This window comes from Annulohypoxylon truncatum (assembly GCF_022578515.1).
Source record: "Annulohypoxylon truncatum strain CBS 140777 unplaced genomic scaffold F4807scaffold_22, whole genome shotgun sequence".
Taxonomy (NCBI): Eukaryota; Fungi; Ascomycota; class Sordariomycetes; order Xylariales; family Hypoxylaceae; genus Annulohypoxylon; species Annulohypoxylon truncatum.
The window spans coordinates 470,031-488,078 of NW_025953808.1; the positions used below are offsets into that span (position 1 = coordinate 470,031).

General features: G+C 48.6%; 8 protein-coding genes across 8 annotated transcripts; 5 read left to right on the forward strand and 3 right to left on the reverse strand.

Annotated features, from left to right (window-relative positions):
• The first annotated feature begins 1,310 nt into the window (after positions 1 to 1,310).
• F4807DRAFT_431444 (mannitol dehydrogenase domain-containing protein) lies at positions 1,311 to 3,421 on the forward strand. Its single transcript, XM_047998494.1, has one exon. It carries the CDS (start codon positions 1,639 to 1,641, stop codon positions 2,836 to 2,838), a length of 1,200 nt encoding a protein of 399 aa, XP_047852984.1. The 5' UTR covers positions 1,311 to 1,638; the 3' UTR covers positions 2,839 to 3,421.
• On the forward strand, positions 3,422 to 7,098 carry F4807DRAFT_431445 (Coatomer, beta). The gene is made up of 5 exons (XM_047998495.1): positions 3,422 to 3,849; positions 4,072 to 4,156; positions 4,229 to 5,113; positions 5,169 to 5,748; positions 5,801 to 7,098. The coding sequence occupies exons 1-5, from the start codon at positions 3,832 to 3,834 to the stop codon at positions 6,762 to 6,764; spliced, it is 2,532 nt and encodes an 843-aa protein (XP_047852985.1). The 5' UTR covers positions 3,422 to 3,831; the 3' UTR covers positions 6,765 to 7,098.
• A 490-nt stretch (positions 7,099 to 7,588) lies between these two features.
• Positions 7,589 to 9,224, reverse strand: F4807DRAFT_468694 (uncharacterized protein; the record flags this gene model as incomplete). Its single annotated transcript, XM_048002625.1, has 2 exons — positions 9,085 to 9,224; positions 7,589 to 9,010 (listed from the first exon to the last, which is right to left on the reverse strand). The coding sequence occupies exons 1-2, from the start codon at positions 9,085 to 9,087 to the stop codon at positions 7,589 to 7,591; spliced, it is 1,425 nt and encodes a 474-aa protein (XP_047852986.1). The 5' UTR covers positions 9,088 to 9,224.
• A 1,515-nt stretch (positions 9,225 to 10,739) lies between these two features.
• On the forward strand, positions 10,740 to 11,869 carry F4807DRAFT_468696 (putative BLI-3 blue-light-inducible Bli-3 protein; the record flags this gene model as incomplete). The annotated part of the gene is made up of 2 exons (XM_048002626.1): positions 10,740 to 11,390; positions 11,450 to 11,869. Exons 1-2 carry the CDS (start codon positions 11,190 to 11,192, stop codon positions 11,867 to 11,869), a joined length of 621 nt encoding a protein of 206 aa, XP_047852987.1. The 5' UTR covers positions 10,740 to 11,189.
• Positions 11,870 to 11,918: 49 nt separating this feature from the next.
• Positions 11,919 to 13,109, reverse strand: F4807DRAFT_152771 (Diphthine synthase). Its single transcript, XM_047993233.1, has 3 exons — positions 12,867 to 13,109; positions 12,670 to 12,794; positions 11,919 to 12,569 (listed from the first exon to the last, which is right to left on the reverse strand). The coding sequence occupies exons 1-3, from the start codon at positions 12,999 to 13,001 to the stop codon at positions 11,969 to 11,971; spliced, it is 861 nt and encodes a 286-aa protein (XP_047852988.1). The 5' UTR covers positions 13,002 to 13,109; the 3' UTR covers positions 11,919 to 11,968.
• A 74-nt stretch (positions 13,110 to 13,183) lies between these two features.
• On the forward strand, positions 13,184 to 14,477 carry F4807DRAFT_431453 (uncharacterized protein). Its single transcript, XM_047998496.1, has 2 exons — positions 13,184 to 14,232; positions 14,286 to 14,477. Exon 1 carries the CDS (start codon positions 13,401 to 13,403, stop codon positions 14,112 to 14,114), a length of 714 nt encoding a protein of 237 aa, XP_047852989.1. The 5' UTR covers positions 13,184 to 13,400; the 3' UTR covers positions 14,115 to 14,232; positions 14,286 to 14,477.
• Positions 14,478 to 14,883: 406 nt separating this feature from the next.
• On the forward strand, positions 14,884 to 15,806 carry F4807DRAFT_152818 (ubiquitin-conjugating enzyme E2). The gene is made up of 2 exons (XM_047993234.1): positions 14,884 to 15,162; positions 15,301 to 15,806. The coding sequence occupies exons 1-2, from the start codon at positions 14,973 to 14,975 to the stop codon at positions 15,663 to 15,665; spliced, it is 555 nt and encodes a 184-aa protein (XP_047852990.1). The 5' UTR covers positions 14,884 to 14,972; the 3' UTR covers positions 15,666 to 15,806.
• Positions 15,807 to 15,947: 141 nt separating this feature from the next.
• On the reverse strand, positions 15,948 to 17,363 carry F4807DRAFT_452373 (glycosyltransferase family 33 protein; the record flags this gene model as incomplete). Its single annotated transcript, XM_048000325.1, has 3 exons — positions 15,948 to 16,892; positions 16,953 to 17,146; positions 17,204 to 17,363. The coding sequence occupies 3 exons, from the start codon at positions 17,361 to 17,363 to the stop codon at positions 15,948 to 15,950; spliced, it is 1,299 nt and encodes a 432-aa protein (XP_047852991.1).
• Between the last annotated feature and the right edge of the window lie 685 nt (positions 17,364 to 18,048).

Genomic DNA, 18,048 nt, shown 5'->3' on the forward strand with positions numbered 1-18,048 from the left:
TTCACCTAGTCTCGACAGAATACTCGTACATGAGTGGACTTCAATATACGCCAAGCACTCAGCAGATATCAAATCAGACCAAGGACTACAGAGCGGGGAGAGGCTAGAGAATATGTAGGCAAGACTATAGTTCCCCCAGACTTTTGCAAGTTGGTGAGGTTGCATGCGGTTTCTTATCAGGGGTCCATGTCGTAGGCTTCTTTATATCCATTCGCTTCGCCCACATGAATTCATAAATCTTCGCGTGTAAGTTGATGCGGTCGGCAGCTTATGGTGGGCCGTAGCAATGTCTTACGGGCTCTCCTTGCCGCATTGTTCCACAGCCTCCTGACGATCCTGCGACTGTCTCTACTCGACTCGAAGCATTGCCGGATTAATGTTGAATAACTAGCGACTTCCAGGGATGTGATAGATGAAGTGAATGACGATATTAAAATGGACTAGCAATGTAGTAACACTTGAGGAACGAATCGGGATCTACAGTATTAGCCAATTCTCAGACACGGCGTGGAGGAAGATGCGGTGCCGTTTACAAATCGGTGGAACCTATTAAAGGCCAATAATAAGAGGTAACGCTAAATATAAATTATAGATGTCAATACAGTCAGATCATACGATGGCGATGGAGATGTACTCCAAGCCATCTGGCATTGCGAGATATAATATGAACGAACTCAGCTTCTGGCGGGCAGAAATGATCGGACGTTTTGAGCCTTGTAGAATATTCCCGCGCATCATCAAATAATATGACAGATTAGAAGTCAGGGGAGGGATCATTGTCGAGCATGAGCAGCCATTTCGGCAGCATATACTTGTTATGTTCCCAAATATCGCAAACCCCAACGGCTCGTAGTAGACATTCCACGCCGATTGGCAAATCAGTTACCTCTTATATGCAAACTTGAGGCCTTTTCCCTTTAAATTTGTAATAGTACTACACTTATAAGTAGGAAATAATAGAAAGTACACATCTGTAAGATTGAAGATTCTAAGCGAAAGCATCTGATATTCATAATTACATGATAGGGCTTTACACTTATATATAAACAGAATTGCCTACTATGTATATATGTAGTAAGGCCAATAAATTCATCCCACCGTAAAGGTGATACGTGAAAGCGGGACATCAGTTACAAGGAATTACATACCGGCTATAATAGGTGGGTACGTATCGAGATGTATCGCCAACGATGAAACGGTAGGGTACTTCTTCAAAGATGTACAGTATGACACAGTGTTTTTGCCTTCCTTGGCATTCTGGGCCCTAGTAAAGTCGATTCCTGCCCGTAACGCTACGGTACCCCTTCCCACTTGCCCCTCTACATCCGGACGAATTGTTCGGGGTTCGTGGACCCTCGTGGCTTCTCGTAAGTCACTTTCCCCGTGCCTTTGCCAACTTCCTGTGTAATACATAAGAACGTCGTCTTTCCCTCCTCTTCTCCTTCTTTCTTTTGCTCACATCCCTTTTCTTCCACAACTCTAAACACACAACCTGCTTCGGTGTTTCTCGAACTCAACTCGTAAGAAGCATTCGACATAATTAAATCCATCAATTCTTTGATCTTAACAAACCAACCTATCTCTTAACCTCATAACTCTTTGACCCTTTCTCATCGTCTCTGCCTATAACCATTCACAATGGGTAAGAAGGCAGTTCACTTTGGATCCGGCAACATCGGCCGAGGCTTCGTCGCCTGCTTCCTACACGAATCAGGCTACGAAGTTATCTTCGCTGATGTCGTTGACAAGCTCGTCGACTCCCTCAACTCAACACCCTCATACAACGTCATTGAGCGCGGCGTTGAGGGCACGGTCACCAAGAAGATCACCAACTACCGAGCCATCAACTCCAAGCACAATGAGGCTGAATTAGTCGACGAAATCGCAACTGCCGACGTCGTCACTTGCTCAGTCGGCCCCAACATCCTCAAGTTCATCGCTCCGGTAATTGCCAAGGGTATCGACAAGCGCTCGAACGATGCGAAGCCTCTAGCTGTCATCGCTTGCGAAAACATGATCGGTGCTACTGATGCCCTCGCCGGTCACATTAAGGACCCTAAGAACACCCCTGAACACCGTCTCGAAGACCACCACGAAAGAGCCGCCTATGCCAACTCGGCGATCGACCGCATCGTTCCCGCTCAAGATCCTAACGCGGGCTTGGACGTCACTCTAGAGAAGTTCTACGAGTGGGTTGTAGAAGAGACCCCGTTTAAGCCAAGTGAAAACACGGCGAGCAACGTCGAGAGGCCGTCGATCGAGGGTATTAAGTGGGTCGACAATCTACTACCCTTCATCGAGCGTAAGCTCTTCACCGTCAACACTTCCCATGCTACCGCTGCCTACTTCGGTTACAACAGGCAAAAGCAGACTGTTGATGATGCCATGCGAGACAAGGATATCAAGAACCAGGTTGCCGCCGCCGTCAACGAGACTGCTAAGCTGATCGTCGACAAGCACGGCATCTCCCCTGAGGAGCAGGATGCGTACAAGAAGAAGATCATCGACAGAATCAGCAACCCCCATCTTGCCGATGCTGTTGAACGTGTCGGCCGTGCTCCTCTGAGGAAGCTTGGTCGCAAGGAGCGCTTCATTGGCCCTGCCGCTGAGCTAGCCGAGCTAGGTCACGAAACGCCGGCGCTTCTGGCTGCCGCCGAGATGGCCTTCCGCTTCCAGAACGTAGAGGGTGACGACGAGAGCAAGGAGCTAGCCAAGATCATGTCCGAGAATAGCCCCGAGGATGTGGTAGCCAAGGTGTGCGGTCTACAGAAGACAGAGAAACTCTACCCCAAGGTGGTAGAGATTGTTCAAAAGGTACAGGCGGACAGCCAAGACTAAGCGCCTCGATTGTTTACTGTTTTGCTTGTGCTATACTTTCGCGTCTGCATTTGTTACGAATTTTACGGCATTGGAGCGATTGCAAGGTACAGGGAAATGACTGGGAATAACGGCGTTCATATATCACGGGAGTGGAAACCAAAGGAACGCAGGACGCGCGAACGCTTTCTGGTGATAAGACCAAGATAATGCTACTAGAAGCATCAATATGCATTGCGTTCTCGATCTGAAGTCGATCTGATGAGATGACAAGAAGACAAGACAAGATTGATTTCCAATATATTTATTAAAAAATGCCGAATCTTATGAATGTTACTAGTGAATGTAATTTGCTTGTTTGACTTATCTTAATATAGCCTCCATTTCGGTATTTTCGTATAATTATGTTCCACATAGGCATCTATTAGCAAGTCATCATACCTGGCATTGAAGGTTTAAAATTCAAAGCTATTAAAAGAGTCACGTTCCCAATTACTTGGTGATGGCGATGTTGACGATTTGTGGCTGATAATCAGGTCCTGAAAAGACCCAGTCCCAGACCCAGACCCAGGACGGCGTCGGAGACTAAAGCTTCAGCCACAAATTACATAAGCAAAATTGATTGGCGCAGAAGAACCTTGGAAGTGACCACCGTTTGAACTTCAAGAAAATGTGGAAATAGCATACCTAGGGTAAATTCAATGTTGTGTAGTTGTGTACCTAAGCATATTGCAGCTGCTAACATCAACTAAACAATACCCAATTGCTTCAACAACCACACCTGGCCATAGTCGTATTCTAGTAATTTATACTAGGTAGCCAGGCACGGAATAGCTGGGTACACATAACAAGCTTCCGATCCCGATCTAGATGGTCCTCATTTCCGTGGAATATTAATATAGATCTCCCTACGATCAACCACCGCTACCACCGCCACTACACCACCACCCCGCTGAGAACAAACTCGCTATATTACCGAACCATTCACTCTGCCGTATTGGAGCTGTCGGCAAAATGAGGCTGGATGTAAAGGTGCGTTTAATGTCCTGGTTACCTCCCGTTCCGTTTTAGGCTCGGCTCAGCTCAGCTTTGCCTTGAATGATGAGACCTGGCCTTTCTCAATTGCAGCTTGGCTACTGGCAGAGCTCCCTACACGCTGCTATCGTCCCTTACGAACTAGCCCCTATACCTTCTATATCCCCATATGTCATTTAAGCGACCATGGGGTTTACTGACATGGCTCTTGACGCACAGCGCCAACTCTTCGCGCGCAGCGAGCGTGTTAAAGGCATCGACTGCCATCCTCAAGAACCATGGATCCTTACCACGTTATACAGCGGTGAGCCCACCCATTCTTTCGCTACCCGACTACCACTCTTACGTTCCCTGCTGACGACATAATTCCTGCAAGGCCATGTCTACATTTGGTCATACGAGACGCAACAAATCGTCAAGACTTTCGAGCTTACCGATGTCCCTGTTAGAGCCGGTCGATTTGTCGCCAGAAAGAACTGGATCGTCTGCGGCTCGGACGACTTCCAGCTTAGAGTATACAACTATAACACCTCGGAGAAGATCACCTCGTTCGAGGCGCATCCCGACTACATACGCGCCATCGCCGTTCATCCTACGCAACCTTTCGTCCTGACCGCCTCCGATGACATGACAATCAAGTTGTGGGATTGGGAAAAAGGATGGAAGTGCGTGCAAGTGTTTGAGGGCCACAGCCACTACGTAATGGGATTAGCCATCAACCCTAAAGATACCAACACGTTCGCTTCCGCGTGTCTGGATAGGACCGTCAAGATCTGGAGCTTGGGCTCGTCCACCGCCAACTTCACACTCGAGGCCCACGAGACGAAGGGCGTGAACCATGTCGATTACTACCCCCACTCCGACAAGCCGTACCTCCTCACTACGTCAGATGACAGGACGGTCAAGGTCTGGGACTACACTACCAAGAGTCTCATCGCAAGCCTCGAGGGCCACACAAACAATGTGTCCTTCGCCTGCTACCACCCTGAACTACCTGTCATCATCTCTGGTTCCGAGGACGGCACCATCAGGATATGGCACGCTAACACCTACCGGTTCGAACAGTCTCTTAACTACGGATTGGAGCGTGCGTGGTGTATCTCCTACCAGCGTGGTAAGCAAGGCGTCGCCGTTGGATTTGATGACGGCGCAGTTGTGGTTAAGCTAGGACGGGAGGAGCCTGCTGTATCTATGGACAGCTCTGGCAAGTTAATTTGGGCCAGGCATAATGAAGTAGTTTCTTCTATCATAAAGGGTGGTGGTAGGTCTCCCCTTTTACCTGTGTCTGTTTCCCCGAGTGCTAATCCGTAAGCTAGACGCTTCGATTAAGGACAACGAGGCAATTACGCTTCCGACGAAGGAGCTTGGTACGTGCGAAGTTTATCCGCAAACACTCATCCACTCCCCCAACGGCCGTTTCGTCGCAGTCTGCGGCGACGGGGAGTACATCATTTACACAGCTCTCGCTTGGCGTAACAAGGCGTTCGGATCTGCACTAGACTTTGTATGGGCTTCCAAGGATAATAGCAACGATTTCGCCATTCGCGAGTCGGCGACGAGTGTTAAAGTTTACAAGAACTTTATCGAGAAACCCGGTGGCTTAGACATCCCTTTCCAGGCTGATGGCTTGACGGGTGGCGTGCTACTAGGCGTGAAAGGTCAGGGAGGCGTCTCTTTCTTTGACTGGGCTACTGGGGGTCTAGTCAGACGAATCGAAGTCGAACCTAAACAGGTGTATTGGTCGGATAGTGGAGAGCTAGTTACCTTGGCCTGCGAGGACACCTTCTACGTCCTGAGATTTTCTCGCGAAAGCTATATCGAAGCAACTCAGGCTGGTCAGGTGGACGAAGATGGAGTGGAAGCCGCTTTTGAAGTTATCACAGACATTGCTGAGAGGTAAGGACATGCGCTTTGAAGACTTCTTCGCCCGTTACTAACTCCTTCGCAGCGTACGAACGGGCCAGTGGGTTGGCGATTGTTTTATCTATACAAACAGCACAAACCGACTTAACTACCTGGTCGGTGATCAAATTTATACTATCTCACATTTTGACCAGCCGACGTATATCCTCGGTTATATCCAAAGGGACTCGCGGATATACCTTGCGGACAAGGACGTCAACGTCACGAGTTTTGCCCTCTCTCTTCCCGTACTGGAATACCAAACACTCGTCCTCCGCGGCGACATGGAGACGGCTGCCGAACTGCTCCCTAGCGTACCCGCAGATCAGCTCAACAAGATTGCCAGATTCCTCGAGGGCCAAGGTCACAAGGAGTTGGCGCTCGAGGTTGCCACTGATCCAGAGCACAAGTTCGACTTATCATTGTCCCTAAACCAACTCGATATCGCTCTCGGCCTCGCGCGCGAAGCCGAGAATGACCACAAGTGGAAGACGGTGGGCGACGCAGCTCTTGCAGGATGGGACGTCCCGCTCGCAACCGAGTGCTTCACTCACGCGCGGGATCTGGGATCGCTGCTCCTAATTTATTCGAGCACGTCTGATCAGGCCGGGTTGGAGGCGCTCGCGAAGCAGGCGGAAGAGTCCGGCGCCCACAATGTCGCGTTCACTGCGAAATGGCTGCTCGGCGATACATCCGGCTGCGTGGAAGTTCTCACGAAGACGAACAGGTTGGCCGAGGCAGTCCTGTTCTCGCAAACGTATAAACCGAGTCTGACAGTCGATGCTACGAAAGCGTGGAAGGAAAACTTGGAGAAGAACAAGAAGGGTCGCGTGGCGAAAATGATCGGTGTCCCGGTAGAGGACGAGGAACTGTTTCCGGAGTGGGACGAGTGGTTACGGCTCGAGAGCGAGGGCGGCGTAGCCACTGGCGATGTAAACGGCGAAGCTGAAGAGGTGGAAGAGGCCGAAGAGGAGGATGCCGAATCCGAGTCCGACGAGGCCGATGAGTAGTATCTATCTACCTAGGTAGTGTTACGTTATGTTGAAAGGCCCAATCCTAAGCTAGGCCAAGCCATGACGAGATGAGATGAAGGGCTTTTTCTACGGCCGTCGCGTAGGTACTGTTAAAGGACGGGAGTTAGAGGGACGAAATTAGCAAAAGTCGAGCCGTCGAGTTGGTCACATCTAGCCACTTCTCCATGGGTGCGGAGGAGTGTATATGTTGTAGCCGAGTAATGAAAATTAGGTTACATAGAAAGTATTCTCTAGAAGGCGGTGTAAATACGAAGCTATATGCTATATTAGCTATTATCTGGTAACCCGATGCTGTGGTGTCCATGAGAGGCCCCCTTAAATTAGTGGTGTACCGCATATCTCAGTTCGGTGAAATTCTCTGACGAGATAGATGGGTCGACTTCTATAAATTATGGAAGCTATCATATTAGTTAAAGCGAACTTAAGTTAGTCATTTTATTGTTGTATGGTAAGAAAAGTCCATGGCGATGGCTCTACTAGTAAACGATATAGGAGACAGTTCACATAAGACAGAAGATCTCAGATATAATTAATTTTGTAGTTGAATTTACTCGCGTGAGCAAATTTTCATTATGTCTCGTGGCCTTACGCGATCAAGTAGTCCTTATAGTGCATAGCAAAGTTCCAAGATCGGCGTTGACGACGAATAGTCCACGTAGCTACTCCTACCACCTGCTGCAACCCCTTCCTTTTAGAGCGCCTGCTCTCGTAAATGCCAAATGTAAAGCAAACCTGGTATCATATGCATGTCGTTCGTAATCGTCGTAGAAAAGCCGTTAGTCAAGTCTCATTCTGCCTGCTTAAAGATCAATGCCGAAGATATCCTCTATCAAGTCCTCAGGTGGGATTGCTCCAGGATGGACTTCGCCGCAGTTGTCGCAGACAATACCATTATCCGGCTCCCCAATCGGTGCGCAGTCGTACATCGTTGCCTCGTCTTCCACATCAACCCATGGCTGGCCGCTGATTCTATCGAAAAGTTCCCACTTGCGTTCGTCCCCATCGAGCTTAACCGGAACCTTCTTCCATATCGTTCGACAGGAGTGGTAAAAGGAGAAGGGCGGCTCGCCTTCGTCCTTGGGTGCGGGAGGAAATTCGAGTCCGAAAGAATGCGCATGAAACTCGTCACCGTGCACATACGGGTTCAAGTCGATTTCCCCCGCCGCTCGAACAACCTTGGACGAATAGTGACACTCGACAGTATCACAGGTGAGAGGACGTATGCTGTTCCTGAGGGCAACCATGGTAGGCGCGTGGTCGATGAGCAGGCCTTCGTTCTTCAAAAGACCAGCAAGTTCGTTGCATACACGCTCCCCGGCTTCATCGGTTGGCAAGCCCGTAAGTACTAACTCGTTCAAAGTGCATCCGAACTGGTGAGAAGCAAGATCGTGAAGTTGTGCGGGCGGTCCGCCAAACATGTTCGAACCGAAATTCACGAAATCAATACGGAGCTTCTCGAGAGACGGGAGCAACCTCGGCATCGGAGTCAGCGGCGTGGTCACTGAGACTCGAGAAGGATCGTAGGGTGGCTGCATCGCCATCAGAAAATCGATTAGCTGATACCAGCCGTAAGTGCGAAAGCCGCGGCGAGCGGGTGTGTTCTCCTTCGGCCTTCTGTGAACGGTCAGGGGAACAGCCTTCTTGAGGTCTGGGTGGTGGTTACGACTAATCTTCCGAGTGCGATTCTCGTCGTCGTAGAACTTAGCAATAATGCGTAGATTGATATCTTTGATATCCTCTCGGAACTTGAAAGGGACCTCGGCAAAATTTCGAAGTGCCTCCGGGGTGGTGAATACGAAGGAATTGTTTTTCCATAAGAACTTGGTACCTTCGGCGTGGTAGGCCTTACATGTGGCTAGAAAGTGAATTGCGATCTGGTTAGATTTGACCTTCTCTTGAACAAGAAGGTGCTCCGACTTGGTCTTGCAGAGCGGATCGACGATGGGTTGCGGGCTAGTCATGGCAAAGAACAAGATTCGAAGCTGGATCTCCACTGGTATGTGCGGAAGAGGTCTGCAGCCGACCTTGCCCGAAGAGCGGGTGATGCGTCCGTTGTGTGTCTGGGAGGGCTTGGATCGAGCTTGCCATGATATGCCGTTCTCGCGAAGCATTCGCTTCAAGGCTAGGTTTTCATCCTCGAGACGTCTAACTTTAGTACGAAGGGGATGATTGTAGTAGATCTCGGCCTGGTCGGCCTGATCACGGCACTCCCAAGCGATATTCTAGCAAGGTGTGTATTAGCAAACGACGGCTTTGCAAGCGAAGTAATCAAGCGTGGGAATGTTAGGGGTCATACCATGTTGAATGACGTGATAAGTCAGAGATCTTCGAGTTTGTGCTGTTGATCATAACCGAAGAAGATCGAACCACGTGGGATGTGCGCATGCGACGATGACGACGCCGACGGTATTGTCACAGATGCGTAGCTTGAACCCCCGAGATAGGGCGGTGTTGTAGATGTCCACGGATATGATTGTGTATGATGGTAAGGGCGAGAGTTAGATTTGGTTGGGGAGAATGTGGAAGAATTATTTTATAGAACAAAGAAACCAATTGTCGATTGGTCAAACGGTGCTTAAATTTAAATATTGGGGTTACGTCTGGTCCTGACCTGACCGGCCCCTTAGCGATGAGGAGGCTGCGACGAGACAATGCTTCTCATCAGTTTAATCTGATGCGCCTGGTCACCAGATCATTCGGGTTATTACCTGTTGGGATGGTTCTGGTTGATGAAGAGGAGAAAGAGAGAGGGAGGACGATTGATTTGGTTACCGAAAGAGGAGCTTCGAGGTTGCGTAGTTAAAATACCGTATCGGGATTGAAGATGCTAATCTCTGATTGGTTAGAGGAATTCCCGCGGAACCGCTGCCCTCTTCTCTTCTAGAAAAACAGCGCCTGGTGACTGAAGCAGTCGATTTGTTTATCTGGTTTTCTGTGCAGTAGGTAGTCCAGCTTGGTATGTTATCTCCAGTGGTAATATCTCGAAGTGGGAAAAATGTAGTTTCAGGTCGAAGTCCTGACCTATTCCGAGCCGGATCGTAGCCTTCTCCGATGTGATGAAGCGGCGTTGAAAGGCCTGTAGGACTTGCTGAATATTTTGCTGGGTTCGCTCGAGGTTCTCGATGGTTACCCGCTGGTTTTGCTAGATGCCTTGGGTGCGGTCGACGCGATTTCGAAAATGGAGGTTCAGGAACTGCCCGTTCTCGTTCTAGTCCATGGCATAATGTTGTTGTGATAATTTGGCAAAAAAATAGATTGTTTCGGAGAAAAAGAAGTAGGTAGTCATTTTAGCGAACTCTATTTGAAATCCAAATGTACCTACCTACCTAATTAAAAGTGGTGTTTCCTAACAAGTTGTAAACCTACGTACCTACCAACCTATTAATCGCACAGAGCAGGTCAGTGTGTATTGTACAAAGTTTATCCCTAAATGCTACCTATTAGGTAGTCGCTACATTAGCGGACGTGGACGCCACTGCCACTAGCTATGCACATAAGAAGAGGGGCAACGTGGTTATGGATACTAGAAAGGCAACTGCCTTTTCCCTAAGAATAGGGCTTGTTTGGTACAGTACGTATGGATGTACTTTGACCTTAGTAATCAGATATAAGGCAAGTGCACCCATACCTTCAATACATGCTAGGTACTATATTCAACGCTAAATATTGCGCGTCGCATCTACATAGGAAACCTCGAAATAAACTCTCATAGCCCCTGTTCCCGTTCCTGCTTGGTTTTATCGTACAGCAGTACGGATCGGAACATGGATATTGGGTGTGGTTTCTAATTATACTTTACATGTACGTACACATACAGAGATTGGTCGAAACCACACCGAGGATTACCAAATTCAGAAAAGAACCCTGGTTGATCGATTGTGTACATCTGCATTATCTTATCTACATACACAATCTCTCCGAATGACGTTATATGCCTAGTACTATACTCAACGTAGGACTAAGTGATAGAGAGCTTCTTCTGAGTCTCTATCGGATGCATATATAGGAACAGTGCACATGAAAATACATAAACATTGAATGATATAACACCTTTTAATATTCTAAAAAATCAATTACGCTTGATAGCTGATCTCTTATGGATTGACGTCATTGAAACATCCCTTAGACAAAGTCGTCTATGATGAAATCCAATGCGCCTCATCATGCAACACAAGGCCGCCGAGATCGATCGTACGAATTGACGAATGGATGAGCATTCCTTCCACAATGGACTGTGACGTGTCTGTGCCGGAGACGTTGCTGCCTTTATTCAAATAGTGACCATCTCCTCCTTCTATTCGAATTGTTGACCAACATCCGTTCCATTGCAACTCTCTAGCAGTATTACCAAGTATCCTGACCTCAAAGACCGCCACGAAAGACTTCAATTGCAAGATCAACATGTCCGCATTTTCTAACACTGACACAGGCAACAAGCCTGCTGACCCTTACAAAGCTGTCAACAAGGATGACGATCTACCGGCGAGCGAGAAGATCGAAACGCTTAACAAGTTCATATCCTCATGTAAATATGGGATGATGGCCACACGCGACATCAGCAATGGAAGGATTGTATCCCGATGCATGGCACTGGCCGCGAAGGTGAGTCATTCCCCTGACCTATGTCTCACAAGGCCACAGTTATCCTAACACCTCATAAGGAGAATGGTGGAGTCGACCAACTATTCTTCACCAACACGGAATCTAAGAAGACAGATGAATTGGAAAACGATCCACACGTCAACGTCGCATTCCTAGATAGTTCCGGCCAGTGGGCATCTGTCTCGGGAACGACCTCTATCGAGACTGATCGCAGCCTGATCAAGAAATATTACAACCCAACGTTGAAGGTGTGGATGGGTGATCTGGGAGACGGCATTCATGATGGTTCTGAAAATGACCCTCGTATTGCCATCATCAGGGTTAAGATATCGACAGTAACATATTCCGTCAGCGATTTGACCTTCGTGGGCTTCGCGGCGGAGGTAGCCAAAGGGACTGTAACCGGACAACCTGCGAACGTCAGCAAACTTCGCGAGATCAGCGAGACTGAGATCCAGTCGTGGAGGGCATCTCATTAATCCGACTTCTTTAGAACAGATAGGGTCGAGATCTTGTATTTGTTGATTTACTCAAGCTAGTCCTCAATTGAAATATCTTAGCTGCAGTTGATGGTGTCTTCATTGTTTACCGTAGTCCCTATTCCATATTGTGTTCCATATCTCCTTGTCGACGGCAAAGTCTCGCGTATAATCTCTCTCCAGCTCATGTGCCCGTCTTCCGAGTAACACCAAGCTGTGTAATGGTGGTCCTAGAGCTTCGTCGGCGTCGCAAAGTTGACGTAATGTTCCTGCGACGAATTTCTCCGTTCGGCCGCCGACCCTCGCAGCGCCGACGGCTAGGCTATCCGGTCCATAGACACCCTCTTTCTTCTCCTCTTCGATTTCGAGCATCTGCTGCGCGCACTGGCCGACCGTCATGTATCTAGGAGGCTCGTAAATTTTCCTGCCCCGTGCCATATTCTCTAAGCTTTGTTCTTTGACCTTGATGTCTAACAGTACGAGCGTATGAAGGCCAATCTCTCGGTTCTCCTTGATGCGGTCGTAAAACGACGCCGGGCGCCAATTATCTAAGAAGAACACCATAGATACGGTCTGGCCGAAGTTGTATAACTGAAGTCCCGTAGCGCCGATCCCCGACATGATAGACGCATTAGGAACCGTCTGGACGGGGATCGAAAGCTCGCGCGCCCGAAGAACGAGGTCGGTGTGTGTAGTAGCTCTAACATCGTATAAATCAGTATAAGCGCATGTCGCTCAAGTTCATGGGAGCGTAAGAGATAGATCCTCATTCATTCATGTCTCTTAGGGTTCTCTCATACCCGAAAGGGTCACCGACGACTAGAAATGCGACGTCTTCTGTTTGCGCATCGCGGAGGATTTCGTCACTGTTAGACTCGACCATTTCTCGGTCTGCCACTACGATGGATCTACCATAGTATTTTTCCTACTATATTATTAGCGTTAGCTGCATGAAAATGAGAACAAGAATGATGTTATGATCTAAAAGGAAGCCTACCAAGATAGACTGATCTACCAGGAGAATACTCGTATACGCTTCAAGGTAGACGCGCGAAGCTCTCTTCACAATTTCAAGGCCTTTTACGGTGATGTCGGTCTCATCGGAGAGACCTAGGCCTACTAAATACAGCATCTTGGTTTGACTGAGACTATACTCGACTCAACGTATAGAAAGAGACTTTGAGGCTTGGAATGTCTTAGTATAATTTTATTTTATTTCTGTAGTTTCTGCGGGGCGCGGGGGTATAGTAGCTTGATGTGTATCAGGCTTACTACTAGAATAAATGGCGGGGTATCATAATAAGCAGTATAGCAGGGGTAGGTAGAAGATACGTACCGATAAGAGAATGGATGCTTTTTATTCTGTCTTATCCATTCACTACATATGCAATTCGCGGTAAACTTCCCATCCGTCGCATCAACAGTCAAACACAAAGTCATACCTTTAAAGCGCCGCCAACCCGACTAGTTCACATACTCTACAACCGCGGGACCCTACTACCTTCGAATCCGTTCTCGAAAATCCATCAAGATGTCCGACAACAAAGGCTCGGCGTACGGCACGCCGGCGTCGGACACGTCCTTCCGGCGGAACTACGACCTGGACGAGTACGCGCAGAAGGCCAAGGTACGAGAGTCGGCCGAGAAAGAGGAAGCGAAGGCGCGGTACGAGGCGAAGATGGCGGGGAAGAAGTACTACAAGCCGATGACGGGGGACGAGACGCACACGCGCGCGCGGCGCTCGATCATCGACCTCGAGGCCAACGTCGGCAAGACCACGCTGGTGCCGGCGGGCGCGGGCCAGGGGAAGCGCGGCCGCGGCGCCGGCTTCTACTGCGCCGCCTGCGACCTCACCTTCAAGGACAACATGCAGTGGGTCGAGCACATCAACAGCATGCAGCACCTGCGCAACGTCGGCGAGACGGGCGAGGTCAGGAAGGCGACCGCCGAGGACGTCCACCGCCGCATAGCCGAGGTGTGGGAGCGGCTGCAGGAGCAGAAGAAGGCGAGTACGACGACGCTGAAGGAGCGCCTGGAGCTGCGCGAGGAGGAGGCTACGAAGGAGAGGGAGGCGAGGCGGATCAAGAGGCAGGAGGAGCTGGCGAAGAAGAAGGCCGAGAAAGAGGCTGCTGAGAAGGTTAAGGTCGAATACGGAGAGGATGTTCGAATCGAAGGCGAGCATGATGAGGATGATATGATGGCGGCGATGGGGATTACCGGCTTTGGCACATCGAAAAAGAAGTAAGCTGGTGTTGGAGAATAAGATACCTATTTAACACGTCTGGAGTTGGTCTATTGGTTATGGAATAATTGTGACAGTAGAACTGGGGTTTGGATTGAGCTGGCAATTAATCCATTTCAAGGTAATATCCCACGATGTATGTTGAACCGCAACTCTTCTAACATATCTACTTAGGGACATTTAATACCCATTTGTAGTGGATGGAGAAAATAAAGGTACTATCTAGCATTGCACAAGTATCCATACAATTAAGACATAGAAACGTTATTAATTCATATTCACGATGTTATTTCATACCTACGGAACCCACCTTGCGCGGAACAACGCTGAATGTACATAGTTAATTCGCACAGACTCATTAATCCGTATGAATCGTTCTATCGCATAAAATAAGGTGTGGCAGTTAGCGACCCGTTACGTCAGTTAGCTCTAACTGCACTTACCCGCACCCGCATAGCTCAATTCAATTCGAGGTCAAACTCTATAATATCACGTACCAATTCCGCACTACTTGGCGGGTACAATACATCCCGTCCCATTCCATCCCACCTTATTTCTACCCCACCAGACACGATTGCGAAACTTCCGTGACGGACTCGACAGGTCCAAGTCGAGACGTCCTTCTGCGTTGCACTCTACCATTAATCCGTTTTTGGAGAGTGGTAACGTTGAATCCCATCTGAATAGGTACCTGCTAGGTACATATACCTGGTACATATACCCACCAGGTATTTCAGTCGCATCTACAATTACACCACCACACGATTCATCCTACGGGAATCCTCTTGGGACGGTGAAATAATTCGATCTCACCTTACAACTCCTTATCTTTAGTTACACAACGTGATACCAATCATCGCAATGTCAGCATCGGGTGCTGCATCGTCATCGGCGCAGGCGACGGGAGCCGCCCGTCTCCTTCAGCGACAGCTCAAGGAGATGCACACGTCGTCGGATCCGTCTGGTATCTCGGTCGGATTGGCCAAGGAGAACAATGTCTTCGAGTGGGAAGTGATCCTTATGATTAACGACGATTGCAAGTACTATGGAGGTAAGTTTTAACCAAGTATACCCTAATCTCTACATACCCTGCCGTCGGACCATTAGAATATTGGAATCACAATGCCACTTCCATGGCGCAACGGTATCACACCCCATATTAGCTTGGCTAACGGTTGAAAAAATTCAGGCGCCAACTTCCGAGCCGTTATGACCTTCCCTCAGGAATACCCTCACCTGCCTCCTAAGATCGTCTTCCAGACCCCGATTCCTTTCCACCCCAACATCTACCCGAACGGCGAACTTTGCATCTCGATCTTGCATCCGCCTGGAGAGGACAAGTACGGTTATGAGAGCGCCGCCGAGCGCTGGAGTCCCGTCCAGACTCCGGAGACCATCCTCCTGAGCGTCCTCAGTCTCTTCAACGAACCCAACGACGAGAGTCCCGCCAACCTCGACGCCGCGAAGCTGCTGCGGGCCGAGCGAGAAGGTGGCCCGAAGGACTTCAGAAAGATGGTGCGAAAGTGTGTCCGAGAGAGTCTGGGCGAAGATTAACTGCGCAAATGGACCGAATCGATTGGAATTCGCGGCCGCGCAGTGGTATCCGAAGCATTATGCCAATTCACGATCCCGATTCAACGACAACTAAGAGACAATTTTAGGGAAACGCCTTCGAGTTGAATTTCGTGGATCTCGTTTTTGCGAATGCCAGTTTAGTCGATTTCTGAGCATTTGGGGTGGCGTTTCAGGGCCAGGTATTCCTCGGCAAATATTCGAGTTGATTCAGGGGTTTTTGTACTTCCTTTCTAGCATAGGCACCTGGACTTCAGTCTCTTTTCAGTTGATGACCCCAAATACACGACCCAAAACACGATCCCACTCCTCATCCCATCGTAAATCACTCTCTTTTATAGCTCCCCGACGTAGGACCTGGAGCTCGGCTGATCCCTCGTCGCTGAATAGCCGCTTCAGTATAACAGCTAATTCTTCCGCTTTCTCGAAACCACATCCATTTACGCCATCCTTAACTAACTCGCTAAAGCTTTCATACCCCGAGTAAGCCGCGACTGGCAGTCCCGACCCGAACATATCCACTACTTTCATAGGTAGATCAACACCCGAGCTGGACATGTGAAGACATATTCCAAGGTCGGCACAGCTTAGAAGCTTGGCGTAGTCCTCCATCGTAAGCCACGCGGTTAGTATGCGAACATTAGGTAGTTTCCCTGCTTTTTCTAGTTCTTGGATTCTTTCCTCGTAAAATGCTTTCTGGGGACCACGACCCGTGATAATCGCAATGATCGGACGAACGGCGTCATCCCTAGCGTACGTGACCAATGCCTCGAGCAAGAGCGAGAAATCCTCGTCAGGTGTCCATGAAGTACTACTCACTATGAGCCTAGTTTGGCCTGCAATTATATTCGAGGCGAAATCTCGCGTCTCTGGTAGCTTCTCGAGAAAGTCCCTGCGGTCCGGTACGGATTTCAGGGGTTGAAAGATGGAAGCTGGTCGATCATGGAGGGTAAGAATTGGCGCCGTAACATTGTAAGGTTCTCGTTCTAGCTGCTTCTTCATTGCATGGGTAACGGTGATATTGGCGGTGGGAGCTGCCTGACCCAAGGCGCATTCGTAGGCCTTCGATATTTTCACAAAGGGGTGGTCCCGCCCCTTTGTCCCTGCAAGGATTGTCCAGCCATAGTTGTGCCAATCAATCATGAGATGGGTATTGCGTAATATAGAGATAAGAAGAGCAATGGCAAGAGTTGGAATAGAGGGTGGGTTCTGCGATAGACGTCAATAAGGACTACGTAGTTGAGTATGGTAATGGTAATGGTGCTATACCTGAACTAAGAGCCATCTTGCAGGCGGTGTCTGATAACCTAACGCTTGAAAGAGGGTCCATATCTGCCACAGCACTTTCAAAGGCCCAGAGATGACAAATGGAATTGACTTAGACTTTAATAAACTTGGTGGAGGTGCCAATGGATAGATCTTAACCCTAGGGTTGGAAAGAAGATCGGGGTGAGGGGGAGATTCTGTAATATGAATGAGCATAAAAGTCACATTTGAACCAGCAGACGGGACTAAGATACCATGATAGCCAATGATATCAACTCTTCCACCATGTCTAGCAACACTTAGCGCATGGTACTGCATGCGTGGGCTTCGGCCAATATCTCCGAGAACTAAGACTTGGACAGAGACGGACTCCTTTGGAGCAGGAGAGTGTTTGACGTAGCGTGAAGGAAGCATTGTCAATGTTACGACTAGACCAAGTAACAAGCCGAATGCCGTGAATGCTAGGACGATGGCAAGATACGCCATGTCGGAAACAGTAAGACGTCGTTACTTGGATACGGGTCAGTTACCGGTTAGGTGCCATTTCCTAATATATGGTTGAGAGACTTACTAAGAGAAAACGAGTGAGTTATACAACGAGCTTGATTGTGCGTATGGCTTCACACTTCCTTTTCACAATTGGATCCGACGCTGATTAACCGAACCGGCAGATGAATGCTGGTTAGGTAGATAATTGTGACCCCATCAATACTAACCACACTAAGCAATCATTAATAATAAGGATGTCTAATATCGTGTTAAGTACATGCATACCTTCAGTGCTAGGTCCTAGGAATACATATGTGAGGTGGTGTTGAGATAAGGTTCCAAAGATGGTTTCAAGCCTTAAACTGATGTGTATTACGTACAGCAATCTTTGTTTATTGCATTCGTGTTGTTTGACGAACTGGAGCCAATAAAGTTACATTATCCCCGCAGAAGTACAGATTACTTTCGGCATTGGCCTTTATTTAGGCCTGTCAACTTAAAGTTTGGGGTGTTGTGTGTCAATGTGGCCTATCAAGCCTAGTAATCTTACTGTAACTAAGCGAGAGATTACGGGACTTTATGTGTGTGGTTGTACCTGGATACCTGGGTA